This window comes from Oryza sativa, chromosome 6 (genome assembly GCF_034140825.1).
Source record: "Oryza sativa Japonica Group chromosome 6, ASM3414082v1".
NCBI lineage: Eukaryota > Viridiplantae > Streptophyta > Magnoliopsida > Poales > Poaceae > Oryza > Oryza sativa.
Window position 1 is genome coordinate 25,436,251 of NC_089040.1, and position 21,977 is coordinate 25,458,227.

The following is a 21,977-nucleotide window of genomic DNA, read 5'->3' on the forward strand; positions in this document are numbered from 1 at the left end:
GTGGGCCTAATTTGTAGTATGGAAGTCGGTGGGCCCAATTTTTTAGTTGACGAGAAATAAATGGGCTGAATTCATTCATGGCCGTGGGAGTCGAGTACCTCGCATTACCTGAGCATGACATGTGGGCCCCACTTATCTACCCCACCTGTCAGTGGCACAGCCTCCCACCTCCTCGACCCCTCGAATTACCCGTCACAAAAAAAATTAAAAAAAAGGCGAGAGAAATGTTACTACACGAGACGAGGACGAGACTCGCCGTCGCCGTCCCTTTCACCGTCTCCACTTTTCCCTCTCAGATCTCCACTCTTCTCTCTCTCTCTCTCTCTCTCTCTCTCTCTCTCTATCCAGCCATGGCCGACGAGCCCCTCGACGCCGCGGCGGCGGCGGCGGAGGCGGAGACCCCCGCCACCGCCGCCGCTGCCGCTGCCGCCTCCCCGGCGCTCCTCCTCCGGCCGCGGCGGGTGGCGTTCGAGCACGGGCTCCTCCCGATCCCCAAGCTGGTGTTCCCGGAGGGCACGCTGACGCAGACCCTGGCCCAGACGAAGGAGCGCCTCATCGCCGCGGCTGGGGGAGACGGAGACGCCTCCGCGGCCCCGCGGGTGGGCGCCGCGGCGCTCGCGGAGGCGCTGCAGATCCCGCGGGAGCTGGCGGCGCTGGTGCTCGGGACGCTCGCCGCGGTGCTCCCCGCGGAGGAGGAGGCGGAGGACGCCGACCTCCGCGACGTGCTCCTCTTCCTCTACATCCAGTCCTACAAGCGCCTCGTCCCGCGCGCGCACAAGGATTCGCCCGCGGTCACCGACGTGTGGCCCTCCACCTCCGCCTTCGATGGCTACCTCTCCGCGCTCTCCCCGATCCAGGTTAGGTCTCGATCAATCCCCTCCCCCTCCCCCTCTTCCGCCGCCGCCCTGGTGGGCACTTGTTCTGTTAGCTTTGTGTGCACAGTGGTTTGCGGCAGCCGATTATGATCACTTGCGTTGGATTTGGGAGCGACCGAGTGACCCGTTTCAATGTAATTTCAAATGGATTTATCGTACAGAGATGGGCAATGTTTCTGCCAACTGAGGAATGCAATTGTGGGATCACTACTATAAGTTAGAAATAACATGATATGTCCATAGCTGAATGATTCCTATTTAAGGACTGGCCCCAAAAAAAAACTTTAGTCTGAAATGCTGTTTGATTCCTAAAAGATATTTGCTTTTGTACGAATACATTGTAAGAACTGACAAAAGCTTCAACTTTACAATGCTACTGGCACTTCACAAGAACATGAGAAACCTTTGATAATGGTTCTCTTCGCTTGTCAGTGTTATTTTTCTTTATCCATATCCATTGGAATATTTGATGTTGTGCAATGGTAAACTGGTAATATTTATGATAGTACTGGACACCAGTCTGTGGCTACTCGGGGTCACAGAGAGTGGGGCATTCAAAACAATTCAATTAATCATCAGGTTGCCTGGTAGCTACATTGCTCGCTCAAGCTGATTCATAATTTTGTAAGCTTTTCTCTGTAGCTGGATTGTAATATTATACCTCAAAATATGCTCTTCCAATATATGATGACTACAACTATTCAGTATTCACATAGACTGCAAATATGTGTTGGTTAAGTGTTGTAATAGTTGTGATAAAAATACTTCAGCACAAAATGTGCTGCTATTGCCACAATTTATTTGCAGACGTCACTGTTATAAGGTCTAAATTTAAAATGTGAGAAGCTTGACCCTTGGTCCACCTATTTCCTTTTCTAATTTATCCTGATATCTACTCTATATTCATCCTCATCCCTGCTTTTAGAAATTCCATCTCACCTTCTGTTCATATTCCCCTTTGAAATGCTGTTTACTTGTATTATTGTATCATTCTATCATGTCGTGTAGGAGTCCTATGGTAGGACTAGAGATGCCTCGGCTAGGCCGAAGGGCTCTTTTAGTCACTCTTTTTCATGACTCTGTGAGTTATGCAAGCATGGGACTGTTGAATGTTGACTGTTCCAGTTTGCTCCTTTTCATGATTGCCACAATAGCGCTTTGCCATCACTTGCGACTTGCTTTACTCCTGCTAGTGCAGAGACCAACAGTTTCTATATTTGTTACTTGTAAGGGCCTTTTTAATATTAATCTTCATTGTTTATGTTAATATGCAGCTTGTACGCAGTAACAGTCGCCGGTTTATGCCTTCACAAGCAGATGAAGAAGCTCATCAATTATCTTATCTGCAAAAGCATATGGTCAACATTCTGAGTCTTTTGGCAGATTCTGTTGATGGAGAGGGCGATGAGTCTATGGTTAGTATAGCTATTGTATAAATGTTTGTCTGTCCTTTTCTGATGTAGTTGTTTGTGGAAAAAAACATATAATTGTTTCCTGTTCAGTGCCCATGAGTCCATAACTACGATTAAATTTGTCCTCTTGATTCCAAATATAAGTCCTTTTAAACCTGTGCACAAGAATTTAGAAAATAAGGCCGAGTTTAGTTCCAAACTATTTCTTCAAACTTCCAACTTTTCCATCACATCAAAACTTTCCTACACACACAAACTTCCAACTTTTCCGTCACATCGTTCCAATTTCAACCAAACTTCCAATTTTAGCGTGAACTAAACACACCCTAACTGACTTGACTTTGTTGCCACATTGAAAAGATGAGTTATCTATTTGTGAGAGGAGTAGCATTTGTTTGGCAAGAGCAAACATGGAAGGGAAGATGAAAAAGGTGCTGGAAGACTGGAAGTTATAAACAGCATACATTTAGGAAAGATCAAATGGACCTGCATTTGGAATCACATTTTGGAATAGGAGGGGGTATAACTCAAAGCTTTATCAAGCAAATAAAGGACTGGAAAGGGCCCTCCACTGTGTGATAAAAAGAAATAATGAATAGTCAGATAACATATTCATATGATGATATGAACAGTTATGGGTACGGAAGCTTCATCGCCTGTTCAGGAAGCAGCTGACAAAGTAAATTCTAGGCTAATTTCTGCAATGAAATGTACTTTTTAATTTTTTGGATCAATAGAATATTGAAGATCTTGATGTATAGGTCCATCGTTGTGTACTACTTTCAAACTCCCAATAAATCTGGGCACTTTAAGTCATGTAGGATTAATTATTCCATTTGAAAAGTATATTCAACTTTATGGTATTTTTAGTCTCAAGATTCCCTGGACCCTAACTGTTATGCACATTGCTTTTTATGCAGGTATTGACAGCAGAGACATTTGAGCATCTCGGATTTTTATTTCAGTTTTCTGAAGGGACTCCTTTAAGCCAAGTGGCTACATTTTTTGCAAATTCTGATCCAGACATGCCTGCTGCACCTGTTCCCGCTGCTCAGGTTCATGATTGGATTCTGCAGAATATAGCTGCTTCATTAGAAAATACAGCAGAAAAATTGACAGCAAAGGAAAACAGCCAACAGAGTGCATCTGATCCTGATGTGACAATGGCTGAGGCTGTCACAAATTCAAGAATTCATAGCAGTTCACCAACTGGAACTGCTGTTCCAAACAATCAAGGACACTACCGAAATACAACTTTCCTGGAGGGTTTCTCCAAAACTTCTGTAGTGAAACAAGCATCAGATATCAAAGGGCATTCAATAAAGGTATGCATCTATTAGTTTTTGGTAGTACTATAAACATCTAGAGGGCGGAATAGCCTTACTTTGTTATTGATATCTCTGTGTGTTGTAATTCAAAAAACAGAAACTACCTACTCCAGACTCTTATTTGAAAGTCGAGATTTTGTCAGCCTACTATTGATGAAATTTTTTTTTGTAGGTTTTGAACTGCCATGACTCTGTTATCTACATATTAGCTCCTGTTAAATATGCCACTGTCTATGGGTGTTCTGACACTACTATCGTTCTTGGTGCTGTTGGTAAGGTATGTATATCATACAACTTTTGTTAACAATATTTCAGCTTGAACATGAAAAAGTATGAGATCCCTTGAATTTTTTTTATTGATGTTTCGACAACCAACACACTTTGTTAGAATTTTGCTCTACCAAAGGGCAAACCATTTTATGCCACTGATGCCTATTGACATGTGGGTGGACCTTGGGTCCATATAGCATCACAATGACCTATTGTGGAATGTGCTTGCAGATATACAACTTAATGTGATGCACATTCTAGAAAGGCCTATAGACACTTTTCTCTTTTCTGTTTGTAGTTCTAACAATTTTCATGCGATCAGGTGGTAAAAGTGGAGCATTGTGAACGAGTGCAAATCATTGCAGCTTCAAAGCGAATTTGTATCGCCAATTGTCGTGAATGTATCTTCTACTTGGGAGTAAATCACCAACCGCTTATTGTGGGTGACAACCATAAATTACAAGTGAGTATATCTTTTTCTAATCAACTATTTATATCTTATGGACAAATGTACACTGTTGTATATACATATCTGGTTGCTATAAAGGATAAATAGCTTTATGGACAATCAAAAAGGAAAAAAAAAAGGAAGCATGGAGACATACAGGATGTTCAAGTTTCTTAACAGAAACCTATGCTGATATCTGAATGTTTTCATATCCTTCATAACTAATTGTTAACCAATAAGAAGCCATCCCATCAAATTAAGGCGACTACATCATTTGAGATGCTAAAAGAAACTAGCGCATGTTTAACCTATGTCATTTTGGTTATTTGGCAATACTTGCTAGTTGGCAAGGAACCATTTCTAGTGAAGGACCACATATTTAGTTTTCCCTCAAAAGTGTTAAGGAATCAGACAAACCTTCGAGTTTATAATTTGATTTATTGATTTTGGTTCATTCACACAGAAACAAGTTTGCTTTAAAAACATGGAAGTTACACTTAATTTGATTCAATGTAATTCTCTTTGTATTTCAACAACATCAAATAAATTTTTATTTCTTGCTTTGTCAGGTTGCTCCATTCAATACTTATTATCCACAATTGGGAGAACATTTGGTGCAAGTTGGTGTGGATTCTAACATCAACAAGTGGGACCAACCTTTTGTGCTGGGAGTTGTTGATCCACATGATTCATTATCTCATCCTGCAGGGGTTTCTGATGTCCAAGCTGAATCTGCTACTTGTCTAGATCCTGATCTATTCACCAACTTTTTGGTATGTAACTATATGTTACCCTTCTCCGATTGTCTTTCCCAATTTCAAAGACACGTGGATTTAGTGAAAATCTTAGCTGCTTGTACTGAGCAGATTTCAGCTTTTCATTTGTTGGCATATGACAACCTTTTGTACACGTTATGTGTCCAATGTAATGTTGACATGTGTGACGTAGCAAGCAATCAAATGACTAATCGGCCTTTGGGGCTTACTAGTTGTACATGGTCCGAGGCCTAACTTGAATGGAGTTCAAAAGAGATGTAAAAGAGTTGAAGACTTTGGAGTCACTAAACCCTTCAAATCATCTTTTTATGTTATCATGCTGCACCTGCTTACCTAGTTTTTGGCCTGGTGTGGTTGACCAGTAGTATTCATTTCACGTTTCATTAGTACTTTAGTAGATTAAGTTGAATTGGATGTGCCTGCCTGAATACGTGGATGTATCTGCATTAACATTATCATGTTTTTTTTTTCTTTTGCCTTCTTTGACTCATCCAAATCAGTTTTGGTAAGAATTGATGAAGCCATTTTGCTACATTTTTTGGTTGTAACTAGTAGGAAATCAAGAATATCCCTATTGCTCAGCATTTGATGCAGTTCAAAACTTTAATCCCCGAATCACTATTTTTTCTCTGTAACAAAAATGTGATTGGTGCCTAATTTTCTGTACAGATTCCCAGTTGGTTTGAGGCACAAGGACCTACAAAATATAATCCATTTACATTGCCTGAAGTTTATTGGGCATCCCAAAGGAAAAAGGTATGTATGCATTACAATCAAGCTGCAACACAATTTTCATTTCTTTCTAACAGTGGTTTAGTCAGAAAGGGCTTATTTAGTGAGATGCTTGCTTGCTAGTTAGGGTGGTTATCTGATGTAACTGTGGACAATAGAGGAATTCGATAAAAATATGCATCCATTGTTTGCCTATTTTATTATCAATATTCATAGCAAAAAGTTGTGGTGGATGTTCCGTGAATATAGTTTGAGCAGGATTGATCAAGATTATGAAATCTAAGAATAATTTACTGCAAGTTGTGGGTAAAAGTACTCAGGAGCACAGATCATGTAAATTATGCTTTCTGATAAAACACTAACATGCTCTTGATTATCATATTTATTTCTGAAGTTCGATTCCTTTCTGTACAATTTCAGCATGTTTCTCTGGAAGATATTCAAAAGAATATCCGAGAATTGGAGCTTGATGATACTCGGAAAAAAGAATTGGCATCTGCCCTTCATGCCCAATTCAAGGACTGGCTATACGGTAATACTCACCTATTGATAAAATTTGCTTAGAGTCTTTCAAAAAAAAAAAAAAATCTTAGAGAATATATACTCCCTCTGTCCCATAATATAAGGGATTATGTGATACAACCCTGTCCAGATTCGTAGTACTAGGTTGTGTCACTCCAAAATCGCTTATATTATGGGACGGAGGGAGTATTAAGGTTTACATAGTTGCATGCCTATTTTTTCAAACTTGTGTGTGTCTTATTAGTTTAGACTCAGAACATTATCTTTTCATGGTTTGGCTGTTTTTTCTTAATCCATGGACTCATGGTTATCCTAAAGTATTTGATGCTCATGTTATCCTAAAGTAATTGGTGGTACTTGAGCACATGAATAATGTGATCAGATATTATGCTGGGCCAATTATGATCCCAAGTTAGACAAATGTGCCATGTGCAACTTCCTGTGCAGTAGTTACCAACTGGTGATTGCTTATGGATATGGGGCTGTAATTGTTTATAATGTACTCTTCTCATCTACATCAGCTACTATTCAATTGATGTTAAGGTGTGTTTGGATCCCAGCCATTGAATGCCATAGCTACAGTATTTTCGCCACGCTACAGTGTTTTCTGAGGCGGACGAAACGTCCGCCACACTCCTGTGGCGAGCCACGCCGTGGCGTGGCATTCCAAGCCGCCAACCAAGCAGCCCCATTTCTTGACCACCTTTTAAATAACAAATATGGCTATCACTTTCACTGCCAAGTGTATAGTCCAACAATGGTATTGGAGTTCTGGACCCCTGTAAGTGTTTGATTTGTCTAAATTTGGGCAGGACTTATAGGGATACCTGGAAGTGCAATTTTTAATTCTTACCATGGTTAGAAGCTTGAATCTTGATTGCTTATCGTGATTAGAGGCTTGATTATTTAACTAATCTATCATATATTAAAATGTTGGATACGATTATTTACGTATGTTATTGGTAGTTGTTCATCCAACTGGATATAAGCATAAAAGTAGTTTATTAAGTGAGTTGTACTGGTCGCTGAAGTGGTAAACTCAATCAGTGATTTCTGTGAAAAAAAAAATCTTTATCCTATTTCAGTGTTGACACTCATTCTTGTTCACGCAAAGGATGGCCTGTTCTATTTTGCAATACTCTGTTTGAACAACTAATAACAATTCTGTATTCCATTTCCAGCTTCAGGAAATATCCGCCAGCTCTACTGTTTGCAAGGGGAATAAAAGCATCTGGCTTTCTTCAACATTCATTCGCATGTGCTTATATGCTCCTTGAAGATTATGTACCTTCACCCGATTCCCTTCAACTCCGTCCATCCAACCGCATTGTCCAAGCTGACTCTCCAACTGAGCCTGATCCACCTGTTCTTCAAGCCATTGTTGTTTTCTTTTTAGGGAAGAATGTAAAGAAAAAGCGCGATGCCTATTTTTGCCAATTAATTTTGATCATTCGGTATGTGATGATTGGTGGATGGACTGCACCTTGGGTTTTTGTTGTTGTCTTTATTTATATATCCTCGATAAAATTTGCGAGGATGAATAGGGATTACTCCTTTTCTTTTGAAAATAAACATTTTTTTCGCTTATCTGATGAGGCCATATACTGTATTTGTACTCTTTATATCTGGGAGAAGATTGCAGCCAGATGTGCATCCATAGCTGTTCTCCTTAGTTGCCATGCTATTTTTTTACAAGACCGAAGTTTCATTTCCAGCATTTGCTAGTGTAATACGACATGCGAGAAATTGAGGAATACAAATTAGTTTCACATATGTTGAGGGAGTCAAGTTGAACTTTTTCCACTTGCAAATGCGTCTAGTCCTGGCCCATGAGTGCGTAGATTGAGCCCACGAGTGTGCCTAAGGCCGACCCAGCCTGCGAGTACAAGAGAATTCAGCCCGTGAAAACAGTAACTTTCATCAGCTGGTAGTTCACAAATATTTTGCCCAGGAGTGTGTAATTTCGGCCTAGTGCGCTTATTTTAGGTCGATATGTGCGAGTAATTTCAGCTCATGCAGATGCAGGTGTTCAAAACATAGCCCTTGAGTGCGCAGAAATACGGGTTGGTGGTACACACTTCTTTTGGCCCATAAATGCAAGTGAATTTGAAATATGTAAATAGTAATGATCTATTTCCTTGTCACGTATAATGTACTCGCTCCATTCATTCCAAAGTGTAGCACGCATACAATTTTATAAAGGTTAATGTTTGTAACCTTATACTAATAACTAAATTAACTATACAGTACTCATTCCGTCCTAATATATACTCTCTTCGTTTCAGGTTATAAGACGTTTTGACTTTGATCAAAGTCAAATTACTTTAAGTTTGACCAAGTTTATAGAAAAAAGCTCTGGACAAATTTATTATGAAAATATATTCAATTATTGATTCGATGAAACTAATTTAGTATTATAAATATTACTATATTTGTCTATAAACTTAGTCAAACTTGAAACAAGTCAAAACGTCTTATAACCTGAAACAGAGGGAGTAGCAATCTAGAACCGGATTTGATATATCCTAGTACTACGAATTTGATCATGCATATGCCCATATTCATAGTCATAGCTTGGATATGTTAAATCCGGTATTAGGCTGCTATATATTAGGACGGAGGGAGTATATGTTAGTGTTATGCATTTTGTACTATTATATTCATATTTATAAATACTTCCATATAATGCTTACTCCGTATTTTTTTAATTATTGATAATATATTCTAAGAAATAATTGTCAAAGTTCTATTTTTAATGCCGTGTAAACAACTTAGAAGCCTCATAATTTGAGATGGCAGGAGTATATGTTATACTCAATTATTGTAGATTTCTTTGTGTGGAACTCAACAACATAGATGAACTACATTGTAATAATTTCTCGAAATGATACAACCAGTGGCGGAGCTAGGAATTTTGTGAAGCCTGGGCAAGTATAAGAAAAATAGTAAACCCGTTACCACTCATGTAATGATGATATGCTTATTTTACTTATCAACTAAAGACAACAAATTTTTAATAAAAACATAATTCAATATAGATGTAAATTTTCACTAGTATAAACAGGATGATTTTGTTATAAAAAGCGATGATTTGTATACCTATACTCCAGTACTTTAGTGAATGAATTATGCCATCCATTGTGAAGCAAGCAAGTTGGTAATTAACTAGTGGCTACGGCCTAATTGCATGTTACAGTGCGGCAAATGCTACTCCTGCTTGTACCAGAAATCATCTACTACTACGTACGTATATATAGCCTGCCAACTTTGTCAAGGAGCTAGCTAATCATTCGGTTTTAACATAGAGAAATCATCCTCGATGCCTTCCACACGCCGCATGCAAAGCCCGGGCAATTGCCCGCGCTGGCCGGGCGGTGAATCCGCCGCTGGACACAACTATATAAAGATATCTAGTCATAAACTGAAAATAACGAATTTGCACTTTGATGTAAATATGAGGGACTTCATTGCAGAATAGGACTAGAGTATATCTGCGTGATTGTCACGCGTGCCAATTGAATGGGTCTTGACCAGTATATATATGTGGCAAGCTTATTGTGACAATATAAATATCGTGGCAGCATGTAAATGTTATGCTGGTGTACTGGCGTGGTAAAAGAAAGGCTCGAATTTGAAAATAAACTTTTAGAGCAAGTTTAATTGTATAGCTAACCACTGGCTCCAAATCATCTATATAGCTAATCTAATAGCCAGTCATACAATAGTTAACTATAAAAATATACTACACCATTCATACCCGGTCCCACCTCTTATACACACATAACGTCTTAGAGTCTGTGTTGCAGCTGGCTACAAATCTACAGCCCGCTTTCTTTTCTCTCTTCTCTTTTCTTCTCGATATGTGGTTATAGCTGGCTTATAGTTTGTTATTGTACCTGCTCTTAGAGGGTTTATTTTTAAAATATTAATTCTTAAAACCTTAAATAAAAAAGAAGTTCACTAACTCCAACAATCAAACTGAAGGTGACCATTAACGGCACATGTGTCATGATGAATAGGGTAGATACATTAAATAATGTAGCAATATCTGTTTCAGCGGTTATATATAGTCCTCGGAACAACTTATGTACCAACTGGATTGGAAATTTAGAGAGATACGACACAACATATATATATATATATGTGTGTGTGTGTGTTAATAGGAAGAGGAAAGGGAGGCATCGGGATTTCGACTCGAGGTTAGTAACGTCAATCTTGGTTGGACAAGTTACAAGCAAGAACATAGTGTGGAGTAGTTGTCTCACTTGTCTGGTTAAAAAGAACTATCTGTATGGATGTTATATCTCTTGCCTACCATCATAAACTACATGTGTTTATGTATGTTAGCATTCAGCAGATCTGAGCTTGCATCCTCCCTTGTCTTTCCATGCGCCCAGCTGACCTGAAACTTGAAGGTTCAACCGATTGCGGCGTCTCTTATGGCTAAATCCATTCCTGTCCGTGAATGCATCTAGCTTTACCGCCATAAAAATTGGTGAGCTACCGGATTATTAGTGAGATGCTCTAATGCACTATTTTCTTTGGGTAGCTAGTGAGCATACTGTTTCGCTTTGCTTTTTTTTTTAAATTTCTTTTTGAGCTTATGTTGATATCTCATTTTCTCCTATAAGGCCTTGTTCGATCTGGAGGGGATTGAAGAGGATTGCAGGGGATTGAGGGGGAACAATTTCAGACCACGGTATGTATGGAATAAATCCCCTTCAGTCCCTTGTTCGTGAGGATTAAATGAACCAGATCTAAGTTAAGTTGCATATGAGGGGAAACGAAATGACATGAATGATGGGCCGGATGTGGCCGCTAGCCGGGCAAATTAAACTCGAGTAGAAATTCAGGCCGAGGCATAAAAAATAATTCAGGCCGGTTCTTCTACCCTAAGTTCCAAACGTTTAGCTGCGCAAATAAAAAAAATGTACTACACACCTTCCATTCATGAAAAAAAAATAATGTAGAGCATGCAACATATATATCCGTTTCTGTGTCTCATGAAACATATATATATATATATATATATATATATATATATATAATCTCTCCTGTTGAATTGTTGGCAATCAGGCTGCTGCCAACCGGAGGAGATGATCGACAATGACACGTCGTCTATAATACTAGACGTATGTACAACCATGTCCAATAGAAGAGGGAGGCACCGGGATTTCGATTCGAAGTTGTGGATTGTAATCTTGGTGAAGTGAGGTAGCACTGTAGCAGTTGCGGTATACTGATTTCCTTATGTGAAGAAGCTACGACGACGCGTCGTTCTCCTGCAGTTCCTACTATGTAGTGCCATACTGCCATCCAATCCATTTGAGCTCAACTGTGAAGAGTTTTCTTACTGCCGCATATAGTTTACCTGATACTTATCCATTATCTTAAAAAAAAAGTTTACATGATACTTGCCACTACTAGAAAAAGCATTTTTACCGACGTTGGGTCTTTTTTTTTTTCGCAGACGGGTATGACCCTCCGAGCCAAATATCCGCTACAAAAATATAAACCGAGGTGGATTTTCATCATCCGCCTACGAAAATCAATTTTTCCAGGCAGACCTACTTAAGTGCCTGCGAAAATACCCAGGCGGACTTCTTAAGTGCTCCGCCTAGAAAAATATGATTTTTGCAGGCGAAACCTTATGTGGTCCGCCTGCAAAAATCGTACCTACCAAAAAAATCTTTAAGTCATCCTTATCTTGTCCTCCCCACCGGTCACACCACTCATTTTCTTAACTCCCTCTCCCTCAACAATTCTCTTCTCCTCTCCACCCCTCCCCACCGGCTCACCTCCTCTCCTCCCTCCCAATCCGATCGGAGGAGGGGAGCAACGGCAGTGCGGCGCTCCCCCTCTCTCCCTCCCCACTGGAGGAGGGGGAGCGACGGTGACAGCAGCGATGCAGACATGGGGGACGCGGCGGCGGCGTGGACGGCGACGTCTGCATGGATGGGCCGACGACGGCGGTGGTGGCGGCTCCCCCTCTCTCCCTCCCCGCTCCTAGATCTGGCTGGAGGAGGGGGAGCGACGACGACGTGGATGGCGACGACGGCATGGATGGGGCGACAGCGGTTGCCCGGACGGCGACGGCGGTGCGGACGCGGCTCCCCTCCCCTCCCTCTCCTAGATCCGGCCCCTACGAGGAGAGGGGAGGGCGGTGGCGGTGGCGGAAACCTCCCTCCCTCCTAGATCCGGCCTGAGGAGGGAGGGGGGTGGCGGCGGCCACCGCATGCAAAGGAGTTTGCCGGCGACGACGATGATGTTGTTTCTTTTTTTTTTCTAAGTTTACATGTTGATTGCCGTGGATTTGAATCCAATGTTTTGTGTTGATGAATGGATGTTTGTGATTGGATTCTGTTTCTTGGATGAGATTTGTGAGAATTTGTGATTTGTGATTTGAAACCTAGGGAAGGGTGGGGCTGGCGGGAAATTGTTTTTGGGCACCATGAGTATTTTTGCAGACGGGGCTACTATAACGCTTGTATCATCTGAGAAAATCCCAACGGCTGCCTGCGAGGCGATGCTTTGGCCCGCCAGTAAAACTTGGGGATTTTTACCGTCGTTTAGAAGCAGGCGGAAGGTTTGACCGCTTGCGAAAATATCTTTTGACCGCCTACAAAAACATTTTTTCTAGTAGTGCGGTGAAATTATACGTTTGACACAAAATCCCTTAATTGATTTCGTCACAGTTGCTTGCCTGATATTATACAATAACAGTTTCATCTCTGGTCAAGGCCAACCTAATGTACCAACGAACTAACTACTAATGGCAGCTGTAAGTCTAAACGCATTTAATTGTATAATACTATCTTCTTTTTAAAATATATGACACTATTGACTTTTTCATAAAGTTTGACCATTCGTCTTATTTAAAAATTTGTTATAAATATGTAAAGTATAAGTTAAGATTATATTTTATTTGATTAATTATAGAACAAGGGCGGATCCAGGTTGTTTTTTTTGGGAGGTGGCCTTGAGCCCTCGACACCCACATTGAATCCGTCTCTGTTCACTGGTCATGTGCATCTATCATCCATGTGGGGGAAATAGTGGATGCAACGTGACAAAACCTTGTAGACGTAATACTCTCTTCGTTTCTAAATATTATTTTACACTGTTGATTTTTTATCACATATTTGACCGTTCGTCTTATTCAAAAAATTTTGTGAAATATGTAAAACTATATGTATACATATAAGTATATTTAACAATGAATCAAATGATAGGAAAATAATTAATAATTACTTAAATTTTCTGAATAAGATGAACAGTCAAACATATTTTAAAAAAATCAACGGCGTCAAATATTTAGAAACGGAGGGAGTACATCGAACCATGTAGGGCATGATGTTTAGCACGTATGTGCACTACTAGGGGTGAAACCAGGAGTAGGGCAGCTTGGGCTAGACCCTACTCCTGAACAAAAATACCCATTGAACACACCAAATTTTGAAAATTTAGAACAAAGAAGACAAGCCTATGAAAACTACATCAATTGAGCCATACTTTTGAGAAATTTTTGGCTTTTGGCTCCACCACTGTGCACTGCCACGAATGCACTTTGCCCATGGAGAGATGATATACAGCCGGTGGATTATCTTGTAGGCCATGAGCTACTTCATTCGTTCGTATTAGAATATAAGAAGTTTTAGAGTTGGACACGGTTATTTAGAAAGTAGGTAGAAGTAAATGGTGGAGGGTTGTGATTGGATGAGTAGTGGAGATAGGTGGAAAAAGTGAATGGTGGAGGGTTGTGATTGGTTGGAAAGAGAATGTTAGTAAATACTATATTTTGAAACGAAGGGAGTAGCACATTTACCTATCTACATCCGGCGATAAGTAACACACACATGTCTATCTACGTTATGAATGACCCCCAAAAAAAATATCTTTATTCCCTTCATATAAAGTATGCAAGAAAAGAGGAAAAACAACATAGACAATAAGACAAAGGAAGATGTAAACGATCGAGAGGGCAAACTGATTACAAGCATGTAATCTCGGGTTGGGTATGAATAGGAGACATCAGGAATACTGACGAGGTGTTCTTCCTTCATCGTGTATGGAACAACTGCAACAGGAGTACCGAGATAAGTTGACATGGAGGCATGCCAGAGCAAAGCTGTTTTGGTGTGAACCTGACGTAATGTTCTCCATGGAAGTTCATGATCGTGCTTGTCTCTCAGCAACACAGATCATGCTGCTAATAACAGAAGAACCATTGTAAAAGGTAGGCCCATCGGTAGCTATCTCATCCAGGATTATACGAAATACTAGAAAATCGTTGCGCCGGTTGGCGCACCCATTTTTTATAGCCCGTAATATTATTTAATGGGATTTAAATTTTAGGTTTAAATGCTGATAAAAAAAAGCATCATTAGATCTATTGGTTTGTAGCAGAAATATACTATGTTTATTTAAGGTCCCTAGTAATATATAGGACTTTTACATGAATAATTTAGTTCTACTGAATATTTTTTATAAAAATCACACATTTCACAAATCTCTTCATTGAGGTTTAACTTCTATATTTGTAAAAAGGTGCGGAAAGCATAGTAACAAGGAATGTGACAAACTAGTTGTACCTACTATGGACGGCTTACCTTTCATTCATGATAAATAGAACATGCATCACATCCCTTTCAGTAGTCTCTCTCTCTCTCTCTATATATATATATATATATATATATATATATATATATATATATATATATATATATATATATATATATATATATAGGACACTCATATGGGGCACCATGGTGCCCGGGCACCATGGTATCTAATGCACAAAATCACTCAAATTTTTCAAAATTTTCAAATTGTGAGTATATACCTAGTTATAATAATTTGATTCATACCTATACTTATCAACAAAACAACTCAAATTTAACTTTATTTCACAATCCATGATTACATACCTAACTAATTATATGTATGGATGCTATATACCTAGAATCAAAATCTAACAAAAACAAGTTCAAATTCAGTTCAAACTTGCTTTAAACAAGTTAGTAAAGTAGTTAATGTTAATACCTAAGTAATTGAAAAAGTTTCATACTCATTTGAATTGGGTATATACTCAATTTCAACAATGGTGCCCGGGCACCATGGAGCACCAAACAAATTTACCATATATATATATATATGTATATATATATATATATATAATTCCTCAAAATAAAATAAGAATAGATACCCTCCTGTTGAATTGTAGGCAATAATCAGGCTGCCAATCGATGACCGTGACAAGTCCTTCATAATCCTAGACGACGTATGTATAACCATATCCAATAGGAGAGGGAGGCACCAGGATTCGATTCGAAGTCAAGGATATCGAACTGGGGGAAGTGAGGTAGGTATACCGATTCCCTGACGTGGAGAAGCTACGACACGCACGTAGTGCAGTCTTACCACCATGCCATGCATTTCCATCCAATTGTGTAATCCTACCGCTCTTATATATATATCTTTTGGCTGCCAGCTTGGTGAGGTTACTAATAAGCTGCGGGGTAGAGGGTAGACAATCGGAGATATTAAAGACCATCGCAGAATGCTCGCACCATAGCGATTTTGCGGTTTTTTGGCTGGCGTGTTCGCTTCGCACCATAGCGATTTTGCGGTTTTTTGGCTGGCGTGTTCGCTTCCGGTGGTATCCACATCGCCCCGCGTTGGAACTGGTCATCTTGCAAAAAAGTCCTCGATTAACTTGATAATTACTCTTACGTCCCTCACCCTATGTTCCTGTGTTTTGTACTCTTTCGTAACAGCCCTCAATGTCTTGGTATATACTACGTGAAGGAGACGAAATTCTAGATATAGGACCGCGCTCTGAAAAAAGGGAAATAAGGGTGTTTTCTGCAAAAGAGAACATCCCTATTCTATCCTCTCCATTCCCCTGAAACCCTACCCATCACTGTTCTCCCGCCCTTTCTCTTCCTTTCCCCTGCCCTTGCGCCGCCGCCGCCTTGCCTTACCTCCCCGGCTTCTCCTCGCCGACGACGGCTTTCCCCTCACGCTCTCCCGTACCCTCCTCCTCTCTTGGCGCTCCCTCCATCACCCCCCTCCCAGTAGAGCAAGGGGATTTAGGGACTGGATGGCGCAGCGTTGGATTTGGGTGCGGTGATGGAGTTTTGCCGGCGACGGCCTCCCCCTCACGCTCTTCCATGTCCTGCCCATCTCCTGCCGCACCCTCAAGCACTCTCCGCCCGTTTCTCCTCGCCACCCGTTGCAGCAGTTACCCTGTTTTGTGTTGGGCTCCACGGAGCTGCGACGACGGTAGCCTCGGCCAGGAAGCGACCCATGGACCAATGGTGGGAGCATTTGGCAAGGACACACTCACTCAAGAACCAGACATTGGCCTGTGATGGGAAACAAGCTCGAGGATGCCAGGTTCGGTCGCCATTGAGGTGGTTCCCCTTTTTATTTGCTTTTCTTCAGTTTTTACTCGCTTTGCCTACCGTGAGATAGTCTTGATCTGGTTTTTTCCTCTATGTCAGATGGCTATAGACTTGATCCTTCCACTCTCACAGCCGTCAACAACATCGGGGCGATTCGTTTTGCTGCCTGGTGGGCTATTGTTTACTGCTGTCTGCTTGCTGCTGAATGAAGCAGCTAGCAAATATTGTTCCAAACTAAAAGTTGTAGTGGTTTGGTGTGATGAGGAAGCCAGAAAATTAATGGTTAGGATTCAGTGGCCTTTCATTTTATCTTTATATAGGACTTCATTCCTCTAAATCTTGCCTTTATATATTGATTTTAATTATGCAGATTTTCTGTACAATTGGCACTGGACATTCTTTCTGTATCCAGATTCATTGAAGCATGTAATATTTCATCTTTGTACCATGCTTCTATTTAAGAGGTGTGCAGACTCTCACTGTTTCGTTTGAATATGCCAACCATCATGTTTATTTTGCAATTACCTACGACACTAGATGAAGCACTTATATGTAAATATTACTGCAGAGTGTTTATCATTTTGCTTAGGTTGCTTCTTAAAATCTAGCGCAGGTGATTGGAAGAAGGTTTAGCTGATCTTGGATATGTTAGGATTATTAGAAGCTAAATGTTTCCCTGATTTTACTTAAAGTAGCTGTTTGCCGCTTGATTTTAGCGATTAAAGTTTCTGGTCTGAAAGAAGTTAGGGTGTGTTTGGTTGGTGGGATATACCCGGATAGGACATGGCCGCCGCTTTTTGGAGGGTGTTTGGATGCTGGGCGAGAGTGGGATAGGGCAGCCCAGAGATGAATATTCCCTCCAGATGCTGGATAGAGGGATTCGGCTGATTTGGCCGGATGTAACCGCTCGAGGCTCGGGCGAGCCGGGCAAGCGAGTTGCGTGACTCGTGTCACCCCTCACCACCACGATGCGAGCGAGGTGACGAGCGCGGCGGCCGGCGAGAGGGGCGACGAGCTCGGCGGCCGGCGTGGGCGACGAGAGGGGCGATGAGCTCAGCGGCCGGCGAGAGAGGCGACGAGCGCGGCGGCCGACGAGAGAGGCGACGAGCTCGGCGGCCGGCGCGGGCAACGAGCGCGGTGGCCGGCGAGAGAGGCGACGAGCTCGGTGGCCGGCGCGGGCGACGAGCGTGGCGGCCGGCGAGAGAGGTGACGAGCTCGGCAGCTGGCGCGGGTGACGAGAGAGGAAGGCGGCGGCGGGAGGAGGCGAGCCTCGGTGGTGGGAGGAGGCGGCCGGCGCGGGCAACGAGCGCGGTGGCCGGCGAGAGAGGCGACGAGCTCGGCGGCCGGCGCGGGCGACGAGCGTGGCGGCCGACGAGAGAGGTGACGAGCTCGGCAGCTGGCGCGGGTGACGAGAGAGGAAGGCGGCGGCGGGAGGAGGCGAGCCTCGGTGGTGGGAGGAGGCGGCCGGCGGCGGGAGGAAGCCGGCGGGAGGAGGCTGCCAGCGGCGTCGGCGAGCCCAGATCTGGCGCTGCTTTTTTTTTTCTTTTTTCTTTTTCTTTTTTCTTTTTTCTTTTTTCTATGTGTATTTATAATGGAATGTGTATTTATAATGGAGTGTGTATTTATAATGGAATGTGTATTATGTATTAATTTGATGGGTTATATTCACCATCTCAAGTGAGAGGCGACCACACCTACAAATCCACCATACTTCCTCCAACCAAACAAAAAATTGGATCACCAAATCCACCTTTGTCCCTACAACCAAACAAAAAATTGAATCGCCATATTCAGACAACCAAACAAAAAAATGGACCGCCATATCCAGCAAAATATGGACCACCGTATCCCATCCAATCTTGACCAGGAACCAAACACACCCTTAGTGTTCTATACAAGCATGTTGACTGTTTGATAAAAAAAATCACAATACTGACTGGTTTTTGAAAGAAGTTAGTGTTCTAGACAAGTACATCAGGGCTTCTGTCCTAGATCCCCATCCATTTGTGCCTATGAATCATGTTGCTTCTCAGAACAGATGGTAAATTCAATATGCAGATTTATTTACTACAGCAAAAAAATAACACTCAATATGCAGATTAGTTTTCTATTAAGCAAGCATGTATAACTGGATATGTGCTTAGGACAGAGGTGATATATTGGTAGGAAAATTCCTATCCAGATTAGTTTCCTATTAAGCAAGCATGTATAACTGGATATGTGCTTAGGACAGGGGTGATATATTGGTAGGAAAATTCCTATCCAGAATCTGGTATAGCGCCACTGTAAACAGAAACTCCGTGTGTGTTTATTTCTACTTAGTGATCCTGGATCCTGCTAATATTTAGACCTTGAGATCCTGCTAATATTTGGACCTTGAATTATATCATTCCTCCACATACACAGCCTGTTGTAACTGCAGCTCTTATCTGTTCTCTCTGTTCTTACCTTGAATTATGCAGATTTTTGCATGGTCAAATTAGATAGCCATTAAAAAAACTATGGTATGTTGCTTCTCAGAGCACATGGTAGATTCGATATGGAGATTCATTTTCCAGAAAAAAGAGAGGCAATAACAGATTAGTTTTCTGTAACAAAAAATAGCACATCATTTTCTGCTGGCGATAGGAATTTGCCCAGTAATTCTGTGGCATGCTGCCACCAAAGTTTAGCATGTGTCTTTCGTGTTGCTACACAGAACATATTACCTATGTGATTAATACGATGAATATATCACGTTTGATTTGTCGGTTTAATTAGGTGGTGTTTATAGTTCATCCTGTGATGCCTTGGATCCTTTGTGCGGTTCACCGTGGGCATGTGGTTGGGTGCGTGTGTGCCATCGGTCCTAACGCTCTATGGCCCACCTGGAAATCACCTTGGTCCATGCTGCGCTTGGCCTATGTAGCTCTCTCCCTGCCTGACAGCCTTGACTTTTGGTGCACCCCCACGTTTACCCAGCATAGCCTCATGTTTCTCTATGCGATGTCACTATGTGCGACAGTGCGAGGCAGGCACGTTTCTTCATGATTCTCCTACCAACGTCTGGTCCACCGTAATCCCTGGTCACACGAGTGCTCCTCTCTGCCTGTGTTTTGTGCGCTAGGAGCACGTTCATCCAGTGCAACGAAAGGATTGGGCAAATTACCTACTGGTTATTACATTGGATAAATGATGGACATGCACCTATTCGTTGTAGAGCCAATGACAGGTGGGGTCGGTTTTGTGGGTTGTCCCATATACCATGTGTTATGCGTATCCAAGAGGCTGTGAGTCTATCGTGCCATGTTTTTCTAAGCGCCGCGTGCTACAGTGTCTGACGTGCCTCGTCAGGCCACATCAAATCGTCCTACGCACGAGCCGTACCGGCATGCGCGCAGGCATTAATGCATCTGGCATGGCCCTAGCCTTTCCTATCGTTCCTCTTACCTGATTCGTTAGTAGAGATTGAGGCCATTCAAACAGCTGCGTTGCTTCGGTTGTTTTCTTGGCTCTTCTCTCATCTTTCCCCTTTTCGCTCTTACATCAATGGCCAACACTAGGTAATCTGCTGCCCTGATTTATGCTCCCTGCCTACTGTTCTGAATGTGTGTGCGTGTGCAGGGGGGATCGTGGATGCTGCGCCGGCGCTGCTGCTTAGAATTTGCCTCACACCTCTAGGGTGGTCCCCCAGCCACGCTTCCACGCCGTCTTCCTCTCGAATTTCGCAGGCGTGGCCCTCACCAATCTACCCCATAATTTCCTGCCTATTTATCGATGTTAGTTCCAATGGTTGTATCTGTGATGTATAATGTACTCTAGATTATGCATTGTTCTCCACAAACAATGTTAACATTCGGTCTATGTATTTTATGTCTACTTAATCCATCAATGGTTTTCCTCACAACCTGAATGCTATAGCTAGCGGTGCTACAGCCAATCCACTGAATAGGCTCTTCAGGGCCTCCTTATTTATTTTCCTCATTTACACAGCAAGGGCACCGCGAAGCGCGCCGTAGGTTCTAGTTCTGTTAATTAGTGCGAGAGTTTTTCCACGCGATCTGTTCAAGAAAGCATCAAAGCTACCTGCAGGAGAGGCATCCCTAGCTTACATTTATCGATCGTATCCATTTGAGCTAAACTGTGTAGAGTTTTTCACTGCCCCAAGCAACCGAACGTACCAATGAACTAACGACGGCTATATATAACATATTAACATGTTTAATTGTATTGTATGACAGGTAGTATTACAAAAGAATTTTAAGCCAAACCATTTAAGCTAGTGCATTGCATTTGCGGGATATCAAACCATGTCTAGATAATGAAAATGGGTTACATATCTGGCCTCTGTCCGTAGGCACACAGCCAAAAAGTCCAGAAGTGAATAGAAAAGAGCTTAAAAAAGGCGAGATGGGACAAACTCCCAACTTCTGCAGATAATATGATCTACTAAAATAATGTTTTTTAAAATTATGTAGATTCTATCACGAAATTCTGTAGGTACTACGCCATCCAAACTTGAGTAAAAGTTCCTTGGCTACCAATTCCAAGCGTGTAGCACCATTGCACATAGTATCTTGTTGTTCCTGTGAAAGCATCATACACCAAGAGTGGAGCCAATTGGAACACATGAAGATAGCCTGCATGATGTTAGGCATTTTTTTATGGTTAAAAACCATATCATTACGGCAACGCCAAATTGACCAACATAGAGCACTAGCTCCAAATAAAATCATTTTTTTGTGGGTCTAGGCACTCCCCTTAGCCAGTTACCAAAAATATCTTTTGCATTGTGGGGAGAGGGAATATTGAAGGCAAAGAAGACACATCGCCAAGCAAAACATGCAACATGACAGTCAAAGAAAAAAATGTTGGATGGTTTCTTGTGTATTAAAAAACAACATTGCTTGTTTTCCCTCTATTTTCTCTTTATGAGGTTATATTTCGTCAAAATTACTTTTTTTTTGAAGAAACCACATAAATGCTTTGATTTTTAGTGGTACCTTTACCTCCCATAAGATCCTCTTATGGATTCTTCCATTGGAATTGATGATCGCATTATACATGGATTAATTTGACCGAAAAATTGCCATTTTATGTAGCGACCAAATAAAGCAATCCTTTTCTTTTGACAGGGTTATGTTAGCTAGTCGAGAAACTCAATTTTGCTTATTGTCCATACCTTAAGTAATTAAGCTCTAATCTAAATTAATTATACCCGCTCATCTT

The 21,977-nt window shown here is 41.6% G+C and overlaps 1 protein-coding gene and 2 long non-coding RNA genes across 3 annotated transcripts; all 3 read left to right on the top strand.

Moving 5' to 3' along the window:
• The first annotated feature begins 260 nt into the window (after positions 1–260).
• LOC4341531 (uncharacterized) lies at positions 261–7,950 on the top strand. Its single transcript, XM_015788511.2, has 9 exons — positions 261–857; positions 2,150–2,290; positions 3,208–3,612; positions 3,788–3,892; positions 4,208–4,348; positions 4,903–5,106; positions 5,779–5,865; positions 6,262–6,373; positions 7,545–7,950. The coding sequence occupies exons 1-9, from the start codon at positions 351–353 to the stop codon at positions 7,586–7,588; spliced, it is 1,746 nt and encodes a 581-aa protein (XP_015643997.1). The 5' UTR covers positions 261–350; the 3' UTR covers positions 7,589–7,950.
• An 8,327-nt stretch (positions 7,951–16,277) lies between these two features.
• LOC9270305 (uncharacterized) lies at positions 16,278–17,290 on the top strand. The gene is made up of 3 exons (XR_001546453.3): positions 16,278–16,778; positions 16,869–17,051; positions 17,140–17,290. It is a non-coding gene; the product is annotated as an uncharacterized lncRNA (long non-coding RNA).
• Positions 17,291–18,464: 1,174 nt separating this feature from the next.
• On the top strand, positions 18,465–20,655 carry LOC112939398 (uncharacterized). The gene is made up of 2 exons (XR_003243085.2): positions 18,465–20,311; positions 20,373–20,655. It is a non-coding gene; the product is annotated as an uncharacterized lncRNA (long non-coding RNA).
• Positions 20,656–21,977: the final 1,322 nt, after the last annotated feature.